Genomic DNA, 19,479 nt, shown 5'->3' with positions numbered 1-19,479 from the left:
TGAGAGAAAAATTAAAAAAGGAGAGAAAAATAATGCTAGATCATTTTTGCTGTGGTTGTTCAGGATCTAGGATCGACCTTGGTGCCTGTCAAGGGATATATTGTACTAATGTAGTTTAAATCTGTGCATTCTCTTTATCTCTACATCAGTATGTAGGAAGAGTCCTCAAAAAATAGACCTACTCTACGGCACAGCTGCACTACCTCTCAGTACACATGCATGCCTGTGACCCTGGTCCTCGGAGGCTGAGGCAGGAGGATGATGAGTTTGAAGCCAGCGGGCACTTTAACCCCACAGCCATCTCTGCAGCCCCTGGATGGAGTTCAGCTGCCTTCAACGTGGATGCACAGGTGTCTAGCTGGTTGTTGATATCTCAGGTAGATCCCACAGTTCCTCCTCACATTTGTAGAAGCCCTCAGTCTCTGCGCATCTCTGCCTGTTTGTGTGACGGTGTCCCTGTATTTATGGATTTGTCTCTCTGTGTGACATGCCTCTGCCTGTCTGTGTCTTCTGCTTTTCTGTCTTTCTCCCCTTGTGTCTTTGTCTCCCTATCTCTGACTCCTCATTTGATTGTCTTTGTGCTGTGTCTCCTGCATGTCTTCCCATTTTTGTTCTTCTATATGCCTCTTTATCTCTGTCTTTCTCTTTTTGGTTTTACGAGACAGGGTTTCTATGTATCTGTCTTTCTCTTTCTCTGTCTGTCTCCATATCTCTCTGCCTGTGTAGCTATATATGCATCTCTCTGCCTCTGTGTCCTTCTTAAACACGATGGTGTCAATTCCCTTGGAAATTTCCTATGACAGCAAACTGTTAGAGGAGGAACAGCTTTATTTCTTCTGAATAGTGCATGTGCTGGGCAATTAGTTAATGAACACTTGTCCATGCTGCATCCATGGTGTATTTAATTTAGTTCTCCCAGTACCCCATCAGGTGAAACAGAGATTTCCCAACCCTTGTAACCACCTGGTCGCACTTCAGTGTCTGATCTGCATAGGAATATAGTGATAGTTCCTAAGCCAGAGGGGGCTCACACCAAGCTCCTGAAAACTAGCCTGTTCCACACAAAGAAGGGCCTGCAAATCAGCAGCTGCTTCCAGTTTAAATTAGGAAGAATTTGCATCCATAGCATCTTGAGGCATTAAGAGTTCCAGTCTTGCACGACCTTCAGACAGCTGTCCTCTACCTGTGGGCCCTTTAGTCTTGTGTACATGTCCACTCTATCATTCGACGACTTCTTCCTGGGAAGGGCATAGAACAAGGCTTGGTATCTTGCATTTAAGATTCCTTTGCAATCCCAGAAGAGCCAGGAAAACTCTAGCACAGCAAGTTGCCACCTAGGAGACCAGCCTGAGGCTAGGACTAAACAAAGAACAAGCTGGCTCTGACTTGGGCATTGTAGTGGTGAACGCCTTTAATCCTAGCACCCCCAGGAGGCAGAGGCTGGAGGATCTCTGTGAGTTTGATTCCATCCTGTTCTACATTATGAAGCCATGTCTAGAAACAAGCAGTTCTGGGCCTGGAGTCCTGTGCTGTGACTCACCTGCTTGGGACACAAAGTAAGCAGTGCCCCTAGGCACTCCCCCCATAGCCTAGGGACTATCATGCCATTCACATCCTGGTGGACCAGGGCTGACCACAGTGGCCAACAGAATAAAATAAGTGTATGGGGTGTACACTGAAAGGGAGAAAGGTCTGCCACCTTCTGGCTCTTTGCCTATGGGTGTCTCTCTATGGGTATCTTGGTCTCTTTTCTACCTCAATATCTGTGTGTCTGTCTCTGTCTCCCGGTATGTCTCCCTGTGAATGGCTCTGCCTCTCTGTCTCTGTGTGTCTGTCTGCAAATGACTCTGGGTCTGTCTCTCTGTGTGTCTCTGCATGTACACACGTTCCCTATCTCTGTGTGTCACTATATAGGTGTCTTTGTCTCACTGCCTCTCTTTTTCTGTGTGTTGTTTATGTGTCACTGTCTCTCTGCTGCTCTCTTTGTTTCTGTGCATCTGTTTCTGTCCCACTTATTTCTGTCTATGTGTACCTTTGTGAGCCTACACATGTCTCTCTCTGTCCCCATGCTTCTGTGTCTCCATGTGGATCACTCTGATTTTCCCCCCATGTATGTCCCTGTCTCTTTCTCTATGACTCTTCGTGTCCCTAAGTCTCTTTACCCACATCTGTGAGTCTCGGCCTACACGGATCTCTCTCTGTGTCCCTGTGTGCCCGTCTCCATGTTTTGTCTCCCTGTGCGTGTTTATATGTCTCGTCTCCATCTGTCTTTCGGTGTCCATGGTTCTCTCCCTATGTATCTTCCTCTGCGTGTCTACACATCCTATCTCCACTTGCCTCCTCCCGTGTCTCTGCACATGTATGTGTCTGTCTCAGTGTCTTAGTATCTCTGTCTCCACATGTCTCTGTTGAATGTGTCTTTCTCTGTGTCTGTCTCTCTTTGTTTCTGTGACTCTTTGCATCTTTGTGTTTATGTGTATCTATTTCTGTCTCTCTGGTATCTCTCTCTCTCTCTGCATGTCTCTCTCTCTCTGTGCATGTCTCTCTGTATCTGTTTCCACCTGTCTGCCTCACTGTGTTCCTGGGCATCTCTTGCCATGCATTCTGGAAGAAACTAGCTAATATCACAAGAACAGTAGAGACCACATGTATGAACAGCAGCTTCCTTTCTCCCATCACAACCCAGCCAGCAGCCTCACTGACACCATGGTGAGAGACCCATGACGTGAATGGCTGTCCAGACTGCTCTGGTAGTTCTGCCCATCAGAAAGTCTGCCTGCTACTTGTCACATGTTGAGGTAATTTGCTAAATAGTGCAGGCACTGAATATACCAGGCAGGATGACAGCTGTGCCTGTGAACACCCCTGGATGACAATACCCAAAGTCTAGAGACAGATGAGGTTATTCCCAGTCACATGACTGGTGAACAGTATAAATAATAACACCACCACCAACAATAATAATAAGTCTACAACTTAGAAAGGAATGAAGGGGAAGGGCATGTTGGTACATGCCATATAACCCTGGCCCTCAGGTGCCTGAGGCAGGGGGATGATGAGTTTGAAGCCAGCCAGGGCTAAGTAGAAACACAAGGAGCAAAAGCAGAAAATAAAATAAAGAAAACAGAAAGGAAAGGATTAAGGGCAAGGGCGTAGCAGTCAGGAGGACATAGATCCCTTTCCCATCAGGCAGGAGGCTGGTCCAAAGGGCACATGAAGGGGACTGGTTGTCCCCAGGAATCAGTCAGATTCCCAGAAACACCCATGGTAGAATTTCATTCTCCACAGGGAGATTGTGAGTTGTGTTTGTGCATGGAAAGCCAACTGAGGCTTGTAGGATATAGGGCTTTACAGTCATTTGTTGGAGAGCTCATTATACAACTGCAGATAAACAGGAGGCCCGAGCTCCCACCTTCTTTAGCTGACAGTGGCACCTATGTGTCCAGGTGCTCTCAGTTCATCCTGGGATTGGGAAACGGCCTCATGCCTGACCTGACATCAGAACAGGAGGATACAATGACCCTTGGGTGTACATTAGCTGAGGCTCAGTGTTCTGAACCCACAGGATAGGGGATTTAGGAAGGCAGCTATCTATACTAGATACCAGAAGATACCTCCCTGGGGAACCCAACCACAGATGAATTCAGGGAAATGAGAGTCAGACTGCATTAAACACTAATTAGTGACATAATGGCATACCAGTCTTTTGCATTTTAATGTAAAAAATGCTAAACCTCTTCTCAGCTGCTACTGAGGCTCCAGTATTCTTCTTAGGAAACAAGATTCTCATAGAACTTACAGAATGACATCTTCTCCCTGCCTATGCGACAAGAATGCCAGGCTCAAGGTCAGTATGCCACTGACTCCGATGACATTCTTGCTCAGGTCCAAGTACATCAGCTTCCTGTGACTAACAAGCATGGATGCTATAGCATGGCAAGCGTGGGAGGTGAAGCTGCACCATTCCAGCCTGTGGGAAAGACACAGACAGGGGTGAAGGCGGCATGTCCCACCATCTGAGGACTCAGCTCACACAGAGTGCACAGCCCCAGATCACATGCCAGCTGAGCCACATTACAAGCCCCTGACAAGCTTCAGACTCAGTGAGGATTCTTGCCTACAGGAATAAAAAAGTAGTAGGGGCTGGGGAGTTCATTCTGTGGTTAAGAGCTATAGAGAAAAAAAATGCTGTGTTAGAAATAATATGCCAGCATGTAAACTTGGCACTTATAGCTGTTTGCTACATTCCCTGCTGATAGGTGGAGGAGGCGTGCTCAAAAAGCCAGGTAAGAAACTGAAACTTGTAAGGCCCAGAAAGTTCCCCAAACTTACAAGACTCACAAGGTCCCTCCCTCTGCTTGTCATAAGCAGTAATAACTGCTGAGGAGACTCTCCAGTGGGGTTGCCTACAAGTTGTGTATGAGGCTCTACAAGAAGCAGCCTCTAGGAATGGTCAGCAATACTGGGTAGCCAACAGTATGTACATTGGTAAACACTTTCCAAGTAAAACAATATTTTCAGAATGACTGTTCTGGAGCTTCCAGACTCCTGAGTGGAAGGAACAATCTGGAAGAGCACCCTGAGAGAAGTTAATGTAGAAGAACCCTGGCCTCAGAGGAGAAAATGGAGGGAGACTCACTCCAGAATTGACACGTTGCTGTCAGCATCTGCCAGAGCGTCACAGAGTAGGATGACCCCATCGTCACTCAGCCTATTGCAACTCAGGTCCAGACTTCTCAGGCCTTTGTTGTTCTTGAGAGCTGACGTCATGTACTCACCGCAAGCTGAAGTCAAGGAACACTGCCTCAGCCTATAAGGAAATAACCAGAACACCCTTGGACGGCACTTACTGCTTCCATGTTTTTGTCAAATATGACGTCTTCATTTACCTTTCAGAGAACACGGTGGAGAAAACAGGAAGGACTGGAAGATGGGTAGGAGAGCTGTGGAATGTTGCCTTCTGGTCATGGCATAACTATTGCATTCACTGACACACAGCAGCTATGGTTTCTGGCATGAGACCTGCTCAAGATCAAGCTAAAAATCCACCATACGTTGGGGAGGGACTAACAAGTCCTCACCCCTAACCAAAGAGCTTGTTGTAGTTGATGGCAGCTAGGTGAGGGAGAGTCATTTGTTTTGGGGGGGTGTGGTCACCGGTAGCTTGCCAATGTTCTGATAGATGTCCACACATGCATGTTGCTAATAGGTAGCACTAATTGGATGTAGTGGTATGTGTATGCACGTGCATCCCTGGTTGCTCCTGTGTGTGTGTGTGCTGATGACATAATGCACACATTGAGAGGTCAAAAGACATTGTTCAAGGCTTGGTTATCTCCTTTACAGGACTTGGCTATCTCTTTTAACCACATTGGTCCCTGGGCTCTAACTCTGGTTGTCAAGCTTTGCATCTTGCCAGCTGAGTTGGGAGGCTTTGTTGCGCTATTTCCTGTCTGCTCTGTGGTTTCCACCTACAGACTCAATATGTCCGGCTGCCTCCTGCTCCTGCCACTATGTCTTTCCCATCAGGACAGAATGAGTATTCCCCTCAAACCTTGAGCCACAATGAACCACTTGTCACTGGAGTAACTTCTTGTTGGGTATTTGGACACACCAAGGGGGAAATGACTAATATGGACTCTGAGGAAACCTGTCTAAGGAATACATGCCAGTGCAAGATAAGTGGTCAACAGAGAATCATTTAGAATGCATTCTGGGCTGGGTGCTAGTGACACTTGATTTTAATCCCAGCACTCAGGAGTGAGGCAGGCGAGTCTCTGGTTTATAAAGTGAGTTCCAAGATAGGTTACAAAGATAGACATAGAAGCCCTGTCTCAAAAAGAGAGAGAGAGAGAGAGAGAGAGAGAGAGAGAGAGAGAGAGAGAGAGAGAGAGAGAGGAGGAGGAGGAGGAGGAGGAAGAAGAAGAAGAAGAAAAAGAAGAAAAAGAAGAAAAAGAAGAAGAAGAAGCAGAAGAAGAAGCAGAAGCAGAAGAAGAAGAAGAAGAAGCAGAAGAAGAAGAAGCAGAAGCAGAAGAAGCAGAAGCAGAAGCAGAAGCAGAAGCAGAAGAAGCAGAAGAAGCAGAAGAAGCAGAAGAAGAAGAAGAAGAAGAAGAAGAAGAAGAAGAAGAAGAAGAAGAAGAAGAAGAAGAAGAAGAAGAAGAAGAAGAAGAAGAAGCAGAGGAGGAGGAGGAGGAGCAGCAACAGCAGCAGCAGCAGCATTCTGGTCTTGCTACCACTCTGTTGCAGTAGAAGACATTATCCCTAAGGCAGGAAACTGGGTCTCACAGCATCATTCATTCAGGTTGCCCCTTTTCCCTCATTTAATTAGGAAGGTTCCTGTTGCCATAACTGCATCACGGGAAAACACAGCTCTGAAAATACATGAGATTGCCAAGAGGAATTTTTGTTTTGTTTTGTTTTTTAAGACAGGGTTTCTCTGTGAATCAGTCCTGGCTATCCTAGAACTCACTCTGTAGACCAGGTTGGTCTGTAACTCACAGACTTCTGCCTGCCTGTGCCTCCTGAGTAGTGGTATTATAGTTGTGTGCCACCGCCTCCTGGCTTAAAAAGTGTAGTTCAGGTTTGCATCGAACTGGTGATCCTCCTGCCAATGCCTCCTTCAGCAAATCCTACCAGTGTGTGGTACCACAAGCAGTGCCAAGAGAAATTTAATGTAATCTAGTGTTCAGGCTCAGTGACCTCCATCTAGTAGCTCCCCCAGTGATGCTCCTCAGCGTTCTTAAAATCTAAAATTTTTCCACTGTGTCGGTTAAGGCCTAAGTTTGGAATTTCATCTCACCTCAGACAACTGGGTTAAGTAGGACTCGGCCACTAGATAATTTGCCTACAAAATGACAGTAATAACAACTTTCCTCTATACTTTGAACTCACTCATCATCTCACAGAAGCCTTAGTGGTCTGAATAAGGTTTGCACAAGGTCAAGCCAGTCAGCACTCCATCACCCTCTGCATAAGTACCACGCCCCCTGCTGTGGGCTCACTCCACACTGTGGTGCCTGGTTTCAGCTCAGCACCTAGCATAGCAGGCAAAGTCAAGGTCCCTGGAAAACCTTGCAGCAGCTTGTCACATTCACAGGCAATCTCCCACAGGCATGCTCAAAGGTCCAGTCTCTGATCCAGACAGTCACTCACTGAGAGTCTCTTCTCAGCTGCCTCCATATTATAAAAAAACGAATCCATCATGATACTTATCCTGCTGCATAAGTGAATCCTTAATAGTCTCCTAGTCTCCCCTCCCCACTACAGAGTTCCAGGAAGAAAATGCTTGTAGACTTACACCAGTCTCTGCAAAGGACATGATAAATATTTCAAAGCTCTCCAGATATGCCTTGACCCTGCATCCCTCAAGTTGTTCTCTGCCAGGCTCAGGTGGGTCAGCATCTTACTGTGCCTGAGAGCGAAGGCAATTCCTTCACAGGAGAACTTAGTGATGTTACATTTCTCCAGCCTGTGAAGAGAAACACACAGACAAGACAGTTTGTGTGTATGTATGCATGCAAGTATGTATACACACATATTTATACATATATACATATACATAAATAGAAATTTATTTATCTTACATCCTGACCAAAGTTCCCCCTCCCTCCTCTCCTCCCAGTCCCCCAAACAACTCCTCCATCTCTGTTTAGGAAAGGACAATTCTCCCATAAGTATCAACAAATCATGGCACATCAAGTTGCAGTTAAGACTAAGCACTTCCCCATGCATTAAGGCTGGGCAAGATGAACCAGTATTAGGAGGAATAGGGTCCTAAAAGCCTGTAATTTGGAGATAGCCCCTATTCACACTGTTAGAGGTCCCACAAGAGGACCAACTACACAACTGTCACATATATGCAGAGGGTCTAGATCAGCCCCATACAAGCTCCCTGGTTGTTGGTTTAGTATCTGTTGAGTTCCTAGGAGCCTAGGTTTTTGATTCTGTGAGTTTTCTTGTGGTGTCCTTGACCTCTCTGGTTCCAACAGATACACACATACACGCACACGCACACGCGTGTGCGTTTTGGTTTTTTGAGACTGGTTTTCTCTGTGTAGTTTTGGAGCCTGTCCTGGAACTCACACTGTAGACCAGGCTGGTCTTGAACTCACAGAGCTCCACCTGCCTCTGCCTCCTGAGTGTTGGGCTAAAGGCTTGTGCCACCACCACCCAGCTGTGTCCTTCCATTTTTAACTGCTAGAATTTCATCTCTTCCTGGGCCACCTCTCATTGAGAGCTTTTGCTGTCCTTGTTGTAAACATTTGTTTAGTTTTACTGTATATGCATGAGAGTCAGCCTGCATGTATGTCTGTGGGCAGCATGCACGTCAGAAGGAGGCAGTGCATTCCCTAGAATTGGAGTTATATATGGTTGTGACCACCATGTGGGTGCTGGGAACCCATCTCAGAAGAGCAGCCAGTGCTCTCGGCTGCTGAGCCCTCTCTCTGTTTCCATCTCCATCATACTGCTTTCCTGACCCCATTATTTCTTCACTCTGTTACCTTCTCTCCCCCAGAAGTTGAAAACCTTAAGAGCATGTGATGGAGCAATAGGAAGCCTTCTGCTTCTAGAAAGAGAACTCAGGTTAAAGCAATTCCCCCTCAGCATAACACACACATATGCAGGCACACACATTTACACACATACATACTACACACACAGACACTACACACACATTCACACACAATGCTACACAAAAAACACAGAGACACTACACACATGCACAAAGCATACACACTGCACACACATACAGAAACACAAGAAAGTACACACACACAAGGTACACACACACACTACACACAAACACACACACATACTACACACACTGCACACATACACAGAGTACACACATATACAGCATACACAAAAACACATAAACACAGATACAGACAATACACACATGCACACACACTATAAACCCATACACACACACACACACACACACACAAAACCTAGCTGTAGAAGAGAATTAAAACTGTCCCTTGTTGCTGGGCATTGGGGGCTCACGCCTTTAATCCTAGCACTCAGGAGGCAGAGGATCTCTGTGAGTTCGAGGCCAGCCTGGTCTACAGAGTGAGTTCCAGGACAGCCTCCAAAGCTACAGAGAAGCCCAGTCTCCAGAAACAAACAAACAGTAGAAAGAAAACAACGAAAAGAGACAATGACAGGGAGGGACACATCAAGTGCATATGCAGGCATGGCAACAGGGACGCCACAAAGAACAGGAAGACTGTCAGACACCGAGATGGTTGGAAGGCTAATGCTCTCTCTGCCAACCTGGATGAGCCGAGTTAGATTTTGGAACCAGCAGAGGGTTGTGAGAGAACTGATTCTTGTAAGTTTTCCTCTGCTCTCTACATGTATGCCATGACATTCATGTGCATGGGTGCACACACATATGTGTGGGTGCACACACAAAAATACATAAAAAGTAAGGTCAGTCACAAAAATCAACAAGTATCAGTTGAAACAACAAAGTGCTGTTTGTAGTTTAAGAGGTTGACAAAACCAAAAACTAGAGTCAGTAGAGAATTTCTAGCCCTGGGAACTCTGCTGTGTGTTGCAGATAGGACTAGAAACAGGTATAGCCAGTCACAAAGCCTGACAGACAAAAGATGAACCCTCTTCAGCTCTGCAGTTCTGCTCCTAAAATATCCATTTAAAGCATGCATGTATGCATGGACTGCATATGTACACACTCATACACATGCCATTAAAAATAAACTGTAGATCAAAGGAGGAAGCAGAACAGACACCACTGTCTGTATAAAATGTAAGGTAATATAAACCCGTGTGCCACCCTGCTTAAGGACAAGTGTGTAGTAATACTGCCATGGAGGTAAAAGAGTCCAGCCCATTCGATTGCATTCAAGATGGTTGATATGAGCAGAGATGGGAGAAGACAGTTATAATAATGTCTGCTTCATTCATTGGATGGTGGAAACACAGAACTCATTGCAATGATATAGACTAGGCCATTAGATGTAAGTATATGCCGGTCTTTGGGCTTCTATTGCTGTGGAGAGACACCATGACCATGGCAACACTTACAAAGGAAAGCATTTCATTGGGGCTAGCGTCCAGTTCAGAGGGCTAGTCTATTATCATCACAGTGGGAAACAAGACGATGGGACAGGCAGACACGGTGCTGGAGAAGGGGCTGAGAGTTCTACCTCTTGATCCACAGGCAACTGGAAGTGAACTGGCTTGAGCTTCTGAGACTTCAAAGCCAAACCCCTAATGGCATATGTCCTCCAACAAAGCCACACCTATTCCAAAAAGGCCACTTAATAGTAAGGCTCCCTATGGTGTTTTATTCAAACCACTACAATACCCTTAAAACATTTATTTTAATGTTTAAATTATGCATGTGTGTCTGCATGGGGGTGTGTGTACATGAGTGCAGATGACCACATATGCCAGAAAGGGGCATTGGAGCCCCTGGAGATGGAGTTAAAGGCTGATTTTATCTACCCCACATGGGTGTCTGGGTGCAGAATTTGGGGTCTCTGCTAGAGTATTAAATGCTCTTAACTGCTGAGTCCCAACTCTAGGTAGATTCCTATTGCTTTCAGAAAATCCTGAAGCAACTTGGGGAGGAAGACCTTATTTCACCGTGTAAACTATTACTTGCCATCCTGGTAAGTCAGGTCAGGAATTCAAAGCAGATACCATGGAGGGGTGCTGCTTACTGGCTTGCTCCCCATGGCTTGCCTAGTCTACTTTCTTACAGCCACCAGGGCCACCTGCTCAGGGGTGAGCTCAGTGGAATGGGCCCACTCACATCAATCATTAATCAAGAAAATATCCTACAGACTTGCCTGTGGGCCCATCTGATGAAGGTATTTTCTTAAAGATTCCCTCTTCCGGGCCAGGCGTTGGTGGCACACGCCTTTAATCTCAGCACTTGGGAGGCAGAGGCAGAGGCAGGCAGATCTCTGTGAGTTTGAGGCCAGCCTGGTTTGCAGAGCGAGTTCCAGGAGAGTCTCTAAAACAATATACAGAAACCCTATCTGGAAAAACAAAAAAATTCCCTCTTCTAGGGTCTGCAGAAATGGCTCAGAGGTTAAGAGCACTGACTGCTCTTCCAGAGGTCCTGAGTTCAATTCCCAGCAGCCACATGATAGTTTATGACCATCTATAATGAGATCTGGCACCCTCTTTTGGCTTGCAGGCATACATGCAGGAAGAACATGGCATACATAATAAATACATACCTTTAAAAAAATTAAAAGGGAAAAAAATCCCCTCATCCAGAGGAGCAATAATATGAGCAAAGGGGTCAGGACCATGCTGGGAAACCCACAGAAACAGCTGACCTGAGCAAGTGGTAGCTCACTGAAAACTAGGTCCTGTGGATGTGGGTAACTACTTATGGGGCCACTGACAGTGGGACCACTATTTATCCCACTGCATGAACTGGCCTATTTTGGAGCCTATTCCCTATGGAGAGATACCTTGCTCAGCCTAGATACAGTGGGGAATGTCTTGGTCCTGCCTCAAGTGATGTGACAGACTTTGTTGACTACCCATGGGAGGTCTCACCCTCTCTGAGGAGTGGATGAAGAGTGTTGAGGGGAATATGGGGGAGGGAGGGGAACTGGAATTGGTATGTGAAATAAAAAAATGTAAAAAAGGAAAACCAAAAGATTCCCTCTTCCAGACATGTCTAGGTTTGTGTCAAGTTGATGAAAGCAGTCAGCACAGATATTACACATCTTGTGTTCCCGCCCTCTATCATGCGTCCTCATTTTTTTTTCCTGGATGCTTATTTACATAGTTGTACAATCGCATCAACCAGAAGACTTACCCTGTTAAATATGTGCACCTTTTCCCATTATGGCAAAGGATTTCCTCATGGAAGCCCTGAAGGTACCAAATAATAATGGCAGGAAAAGAAGTTCAACTTACGCCAGCTCCCTGAGGTGACTCGCTAACAGGTAGTTAACACTGAACATAGGTAGGCAATTTTGTCTCATTAGTAGGGTCCTCAGCTGTGCATTCCTTTGAAGATAACTGGCGAGATAAAACCAGTCTTTAAAGGTGGCCTCACAGTGCTCCAACCTAGACATGTCAGACATAGATGGAAAGTCTTACTCCTAGGGTAAATGGTGCCCTCAAGGACCCTTTCCTCTGTCTCATATTCTACCTCTTTAAACGAGGATAACTGCAGGAGCTGCTCTTGCAAAGGACCTGGGTTCAGTTTCCAGCACCCAAGTGGCCCCCCACAACCCTATGTAACTGTAGTCCAGGAGATCTGGTGCCCTCTTCTGGCCTACAAGGGCACTGTATGCTTGTGATGCCTATACATATATGTAGATAAAATATCCACACATAAAATAAAGAAATCTAACCATTAAAAAAACTCCAAAGCACCAAAAAAATAAACCCTAAAATTTGCAAAAACCTAAACGAACAGCACAGCTAACACATTAACTAGTGATATCATTTCTGGGCATTATCCAAGGCAATTATCATCACTTTATTCTTTATTGTTGAATAAAACATAAGGAAGCCAGGCTGTCACAGAGCACACGATGTGACCATTCATTCTGAAAAGACCACCCATCCAAGCTCTGTCCGCAATTCCAGCCTCCGCCTTTACCTCACAGACTGCAGAAGACAGTGGTGCGATCTCAGCGCCCTACACAGGGATTTCATGGCCTCGCCTGCCAGTCTTGTGTGTTCTATCCACAGCTGTCGCAGATGCTTGTTTTCAGTCAAAACGCAGGATAGGTCTTCACACAACATGTGATTCGCATACCTCAAACTGGAGGATGAAACGCATCCCATTACTAAAGGGCTTCAGTGACCTTGCATATGCGTGAGTGTGAGGTCGGCACTGGAAGCCCTCCTCATTCACTCTCAACCTTATTTACAGAGGTTTTCTTTTTATTCATGCATGTATGGGAGTGTGTGCCGGAGTAGGTATGTGAGCCAAGTGTTTGCAGGGATCCAAGGAGACCATCAGGGAGCATCAGTTTCTGCATACAGCTGGAGTTCCTGGCAATTGTGACTAAAGTCACCCAATGTGGGTGCTAAGAACTGATCTTCAGTCCTCTGTGAGAGCAAACACTCTTAACTGCTGACCTATCTCTCCAGCACTTCTGATTTTTTTTTTGAGGCAGTGTCTGTCATCTGACTGAAAGTTCACTGGTTCATGTAGACAGACTGGTTATTGAGCCCCAAGGGTCACTAAGATTATTTTTTAACATGGGTGTCAGGGATTTGAACTCGGGTCTTCACACTTTCGTGACAGGTACATCACAGATGGATTGCTCATTCCCAGGTCCCATCTCTACCATTTCTGTGGTCATCAGCCCCCAACAACATGATGACAGCTGATGAGACAGACAGGGTCTTGGGAGGGTAACAAGTGACTTTAGAACATCATCCCTTAAGACCAACACAAAGCAGTCATATCAGTGCCAAGACTGAGAACAATGAGTAGGAATGAATGAGTAACTTAGGAAAAGCATGTATGTCTCTCCAAGTGTCTTCTCTCAGCTCTTCCTCCAATCTCTTCAGTGGAAGGACCTCGCGTAAGTTTCTCAGTGAGCACACGACACGTTCTCCATGAGGTATAGGTGCAAATTGCCCTACATTATCTCAGCAAAGCACCCAGCATCCTTTCTGTGTGTGTGTGTGAGTATGTATGTGTGAGTGTGTGTATGTGTGTGTGAGTGCGTGTGCATGTGTATGAGTGTGTGTGTATGAGTGTATGTGTGTGTATGAGTGTATGTGTGTGAGTGAGTGTATGTGGGAGTGAGTGTGGGAGGGAGTGAGTATATGTGTGTGGGAGTGTGTGTATGTGTGTATGCGTGTGGGAGTGTGTGTATGTGTGTATGAATGTGGGAGTGTGTGTATGTGTGTATGTGTGTGTGAGTGTGTGTGTATGTGTGCCTGTATGTGTGCGTGTATGTGTGAGTGTGTGTGGATTTGTGAGTATGTGTGTATGAGTGTGTATGTGTGTATGTGTGAGTGTATGTGTGAGTGTGTGCATGTGTGAGTGTGTGTGTATGAGTGTGTGAGTGTGTGTGCATGTGTGAGTATGTGTGTATGAGTGTGTGTATGTGTGAGTGTGTGTGAGTGTGTGTGTGAGTGTGTGTGTATGTGTATGGAGCCCTGATGTTGGTGCTGAGTGTCTCCCTTGATCACACTCCATTTGTTTTGATACAGGGTTTCTCTGTGTAGCCCTGGCTGTCCTGGCTCTCACTCTGTAGATCAGGCTGGCATCAACCTCACAGAGATTCGCCTGCATCTGCTTCCCTGAGTGCTGGGATTAAAGGTTTGTGCCACCACCACCTGGCACCATTTTTATAAACGATAGAGTCTTTTACTAAATAAAGCTGGACTGTATGGTTTGGCTAGACTAGCTGGCCAGTTAGCCTAGTGGGCCCTCTGTCTTCTCTGCCTCATATTGCTGAGACTACAGGCTTGCACGGCCCTGCCTGGCTGTTAAGTGCTAGCTAGGACTCAGAATTAGATCCTTGTGTTGTGTAGCGAGCGCTTTCCTGACTGAGCCAGCTCCCCAGCTCCCTCAGCATCCTTTTTGTGCTATGGTAGGCACTCAGGACAAGGGAGCCAATGACAGCTATGATGACGGGAGAAAAAGTCGTCAGATAGTGGTCTAGGCCTGTGGGAGACGCAATGTTGTGTTTTAGGAAGAATTAGTGGTTTGTTTATGTGATGAATTGTTACTATGCTGGATCTTAAAAGCCCCAGAGATAGGCCATACAGTTTAACAGCCAAAAGAACTGACTATGGGGTTAGATCTTTTTGATTAAAAAAACACTGTGTGTGTGTTTGTGTGTGTGCACATGTGTGTGTTCACAGAGGCCAAAAGAGGGCTTTGGACTCTCTGGAGCCAGGGTTACAGGTTTAATGATTTCTAGAGTGACACAACACTCCTCTCAGGTATGGTTCTGTGGGCTCTACTGCATGGCTACATTTAACCTTCTCACCATGATGATCCTCTAAAATGTATTATGATTAGTATTAGTATTCGTAGTGGTAGTATTACTAATGTTTGTTTTTTGAGGCAAGGTCTCTCTAGCCTTGCTGGTCTCTAACTCACCATGCATTAAGGCTGGCCTCAAGCCAATACAGAACCACCTGCCTATGCCTCCTGAATGCCAAAATAAAATGTATGTACTACCACACACGGTTATTATCCTATTTGTTCGCATTCTTATGTATTGAGTGTGTGCATGTGTGTTGAGTGAGTGTGTGTGCTTGTGTTGAGTATGTGTGTGTACATTCATTCACACATGTTGAGTGTGCATGCATATCTGTGTGTACATGCATGCATATGTGCAGATGGCCTCTATTCCCTTGATGCTGGAATGATAAGTAGTTGTGAACTACCTGATATGGGTTCTGGGAACTAAACTCAGGTCTTGTGCAAGAGAAGCACAAGCTCTTCACCCTTGAGCCATCACCCATTACTATTCTTTAATGAGTGTGAGCACATTGACACACTTCAGAGTATATTGGTAGAAGACCAGTAATCCATCCTATAATCCATCCTATAATGGACCAGTTATCAGCACGGTAGAACTGTCATGACTTCTAGCTCCCTGGTGTGTGGTTTCACTCACCTACAAACTCAAATTCACTTTCTGAACACAGTAATGACCCTATTGAGAGCTGACCAGAGCACACCCATCAGTAGTGAATGGGAGAAAAGAAGTGTGGTATGTGTATACCTGAATACTATTCAGCCTTGGAAAAGAGTGACACCAGGGCTGGGGAGATACCCAGGGGGTAGAGTGCTTGCTGCCAAGTGTAAGATCCCAGCACTTGAATCAAAAGCAGGGGATTTATCATCCCAGTGTTTAGAGAAATAAGCAGGAGGATCTCAGGGACTTTTGACTAGCCAGCCTAGATGAACGAGGGGAACCCTAGGTTCACTAAGGGACCCTGTCTCAAAAAGAGGGGGGAACAATTACAATACCCAATATTAACCTCAGACCATCACACACACACACACACACACACACACACACACACATCTATACACACAAGAAAATACATATGAAAATGCCAAAAAGAAACACATTACAAATATAAAGCATTGAGAGCCACTAAAAACAATGCAATTATTTAAAAAATATCTTAACATGTGCATTTCTTGTACATGGAGTGTTAAATGGAGGGAGTAATAAGGAAGCTAAATGGAATTGGATGTTTCCACTAACTTTCTTCCAGGCAAGAAGTGGTCACTGTTGTCTGGGATATATTTATTTTGCTACTTGTTGGGATTTGAATTTGAACCCAGATAGGTTCCTGTGCTTGAACACTTGGTCTGTAGTTTTGGTGTCCTTGGGGAAGGTCATGGAGCCTTTAGGAGGTGGAGCCTCCCTAGAGGGAGCATGTCACTGGGGGTGGGTCTTAAGGTTCCATAGCTCAGACTCACTTCCTGTTCTCCTGAGCATCCCTGTGAGAGTGGTTGAAAAGGTAACAGCCATCTTCCTGCTCCTTCCATTGCCTGGTGCCTGTTGCCAAGCCTTCGCCAGCATGGTGGGCTCTATCTCTTTGGAACTGTGAGCTGAAAAAAGCCCTTTCTCCCTTCACTGACTTCTTGTCAGTGTATTTTAGTAGCAGAAAAGTAAGCAAATACAGAAAACGGTACTCACTGTAGTCTTGGCAGTTTACAGCGGGGTTGCCTCAGGGCCCTGGTGAATATCTGCATGAATGGGGCCACCATGGTGCTGTCAATCACAACCAGCACTTCCAAACCTCCAGTTGTTTCAAACACAGAGCAGATATCTTGCCACCAGGTGAGAAGAATCTCATTTTCTTTCCCTCTAAGTGAAAAGAAGATTTTTTAAAAAAGGGTAAAGGGCCCAAGAGTGGCGTTAAACTCAAGGACATTTCGATGTAAAAGTTCAATCAGTAGCCTGGGATCCTGTCGGCCACTCCAGCCAGGGAAGCAGGTAGTCTAACTGCAGACCTACACTCCTCCCCCTGGAGCTCCTCCAAAATCAGCCCCACAGTCTGATCTCCAGCTGTGTAGCAGACACGTGCTCAGTCCTCCCCTTCCCAATTCCGAGGGGATCGCACAGATCTTCCTCCAAGCTCTGTTCTCCCCATTCATTGCTTTATCCCAGCCGCCAACTCCAACAGGCATTCTCAGGGAACCCACAGGCCACTCTGGCCAGCTAAGCTGGTAGGCTAACTAAAATATGCACCTCTCTCTCTATTCCTCCAAGTCCAATCCCCAGTCTCATCCCAGCCCTATAGCACACCTTCTGTGGCCTCTCCTCACTTTCTGCCCCTTTTTCCAGGGGACTAAGCAGATCCTGATGGAACATCTGCTTCCTCCCTACTGTGGTCCCTGTCAAGCTCCCCTGCCTAGCCTAACCCCATTGTTAAACATCAGCTCCTGGTAATGACACCGAGAAATATATTCTATCTGGGACCCCCAGTGGCCAGAAATATCCTAGAAGAATTTCCTACACCAAGCAAAACAGTCACCACAGTATCAGAGATGCCACCAGAAACCAGGAACAAAACGCCCACCCAACAAAGACAAGAGCAGATATCAGCACCTAGAGTTACAGTCTCCTCAACCCCAGATGCCTATGTGCCAGCATAAACACACAACCGGTAACAACCAAGACAGTATGTCTTCTCTAGAGCCCAGCAACCATAGCACAGCTTGCCCCGAACATTCCAACCTCGCTGAAGCACAAACAAAAGACCTTAAAACAGCCTGTCTGAAGACGATAGAGGTCCTTAAAGAGGAAATGAATCCCTTAAATCTGCAAAAACACAAACAAGCAGTGGAAGGAAATGAAAAAAACACTTCAAGGCCCAAAAATGTGAATAGAATCAATAAAAAATCAAACTGAGGAAAATATACAATGGAAATGTAGGAACTGCTGAGTGGAGGTGTTGAACACCTTTAATTCCAGCTCTCAGGAAGCAGAGACAGGTAGATCTCTGTGAGTTCAAAGCCTGCCTGGTCCACAGAGCTAGTTCCAGGACAGGTTCCAAACCTACAGAGAAAATGTGTCTCAAAAAACAAAAACAAAACAAAATAAAACAAACACATAAGAGACTGTACCAGAAAAGAAAGTACCTTTGGCACATAATGGGGAAAATAATATATTCCATGACAAAACAAAATTTAAACTATCTACAAATCCAGTCCTACAGAAGATCCTGGAAGGAAAACCTCAATCTAAAGAGATTAACCATGTCTAAGAAAACATGAGGAATAAATAAACCTGGACCAAGAAATCAAAAGAAAGAAAACATGCACACACACACACACAAACAGGAATCAACGAACACTGCTCATTATCATCTCTCATCATTTATGGTCTCAATACCTTAAGGAAAAGATAGACTAACAGAATGGGTTAAAAGACATGGCCCATCCTTCTGCTGCATCCAAGAAACACAGCTGAACATCAAAGACAGTCATCACCTCGGGTAGAAGGATGGAAAACGATATTTAACACAAATGGCTGTAAGAAGGAAGCTGGTAGCTGAGTTCACACAGTCGGTCCCAGCAATCAGGATGCAGAGGCAGGCAAATGTTTATGAGCTCTAAACCAGCCTGCCAACCAAGCTTACAGAGAGAGTTCCAAGACAGCCACAACTACACATAGAAAACCTGTGTTGAAAAAATGGAAGAGGAGGAAGAGAAAGAAAAAGAAGAAAAGGAAACAGGAGAGGAAGAGGAGAAGGAGGAGGAGAAAGCTGGTGTAGGCATTTTAGTAGCAGACACCAGCTGATAATGGAAACGAGTCATGCCAAGCATGCCAGGAAAAGGTAGTAGGATATTTATTCAGATAGAGACAAGTAACTTACATGAGAAGCTGAGAATCAGGGTCAGTACTCTATGATGTCTGAACCTTGACCAGAATCCAAGTGAGTAGGGTCCACTCCTGTCCCCTCTTTTATCCCTGGTTTCTCTCATGTACCTGTGATCATGCCCAAACAGGTGTGGTCAATGCTGCAGGTCCGTGAGACCTCTCCCTACATAAAAAACTACCTAGGTGGCTGCAAAAAATGTCTCAGAGAAATTGCTGCTCCTTAAAAAAAAGAGCAAGGTTCACTTCCCAGGACCCACAAGTTGACCGACAACCATCTGGATCTCCAGTTCCAGGGGATCCAGTGCCCTTCTTTGGCCTCTGAGGACATTTGACACACATGTGATACCCAGACATACATGCAGGCAAAATGTTTGCATGCATCATATAAAACCTCAATAAAACAGAACAATAACAACAGAGTGGAAACACAATTGCTCCCCGTGTTCCCAGGAGGTAAGAACCGTAGAAAGAAGCAGGCTACTACTACCCAAAACTAAACACTCACTGAGCACCATAGGAAGGATCTGCTGAGCTGGGCCAAAGCTCATTGTAGAAGTTTCTTGAAAAAATGAGTTCCATTTTCTTCAAATCTCTACAGAGCTTAAGGCAAAAGGCAGATGTCTGAAGGTCTTCCTGGTTCTTGATCTTCAAA

General features: G+C 45.5%; 1 protein-coding gene across 4 annotated transcripts in view; it reads right to left on the bottom strand.

Moving 5' to 3' along the window:
- Positions 1–885: 885 nt before the first annotated feature.
- LOC101837294 (NACHT, LRR and PYD domains-containing protein 8) overlaps positions 886–19,479 on the bottom strand; it is a 42,781-nt gene continuing 24,187 nt past the window's right edge. For 3 of the 4 annotated variants that reach the window (XM_040733994.1, XM_040733996.1, XM_040733995.1), the window contains 8 exons: positions 19,333–19,479; positions 16,638–16,808; positions 12,605–12,769; positions 11,911–12,063; positions 7,298–7,468; positions 4,640–4,810; positions 3,800–3,970; positions 886–1,238 (listed from right to left, as the gene is read on the bottom strand). The exon at positions 19,333–19,479 is cut by the window's right edge and continues 1,444 nt beyond it. In XM_040733994.1, coding sequence (XP_040589928.1) covers positions 1,139–1,238; positions 3,800–3,970; positions 4,640–4,810; positions 7,298–7,468; positions 11,911–12,063; positions 12,605–12,769; positions 16,638–16,808; positions 19,333–19,479 — 1,249 coding nt within the window. In that variant the 3' untranslated portion in view covers positions 886–1,138. The remainder of the gene's footprint in view (positions 1,239–3,799; positions 3,971–4,639; positions 4,811–7,297; positions 7,469–11,910; positions 12,064–12,604; positions 12,770–16,637; positions 16,809–19,332) is intronic. The other variant, XM_040733997.1, reaches the window with a different exon arrangement.

Source organism: Mesocricetus auratus, unplaced genomic scaffold (assembly GCF_017639785.1).
Source record: "Mesocricetus auratus isolate SY011 unplaced genomic scaffold, BCM_Maur_2.0 Super-Scaffold_100037, whole genome shotgun sequence".
Taxonomy (NCBI): Eukaryota; Metazoa; Chordata; class Mammalia; order Rodentia; family Cricetidae; genus Mesocricetus; species Mesocricetus auratus.
This window is presented reverse-complemented; position numbering and strand designations above follow the sequence as displayed.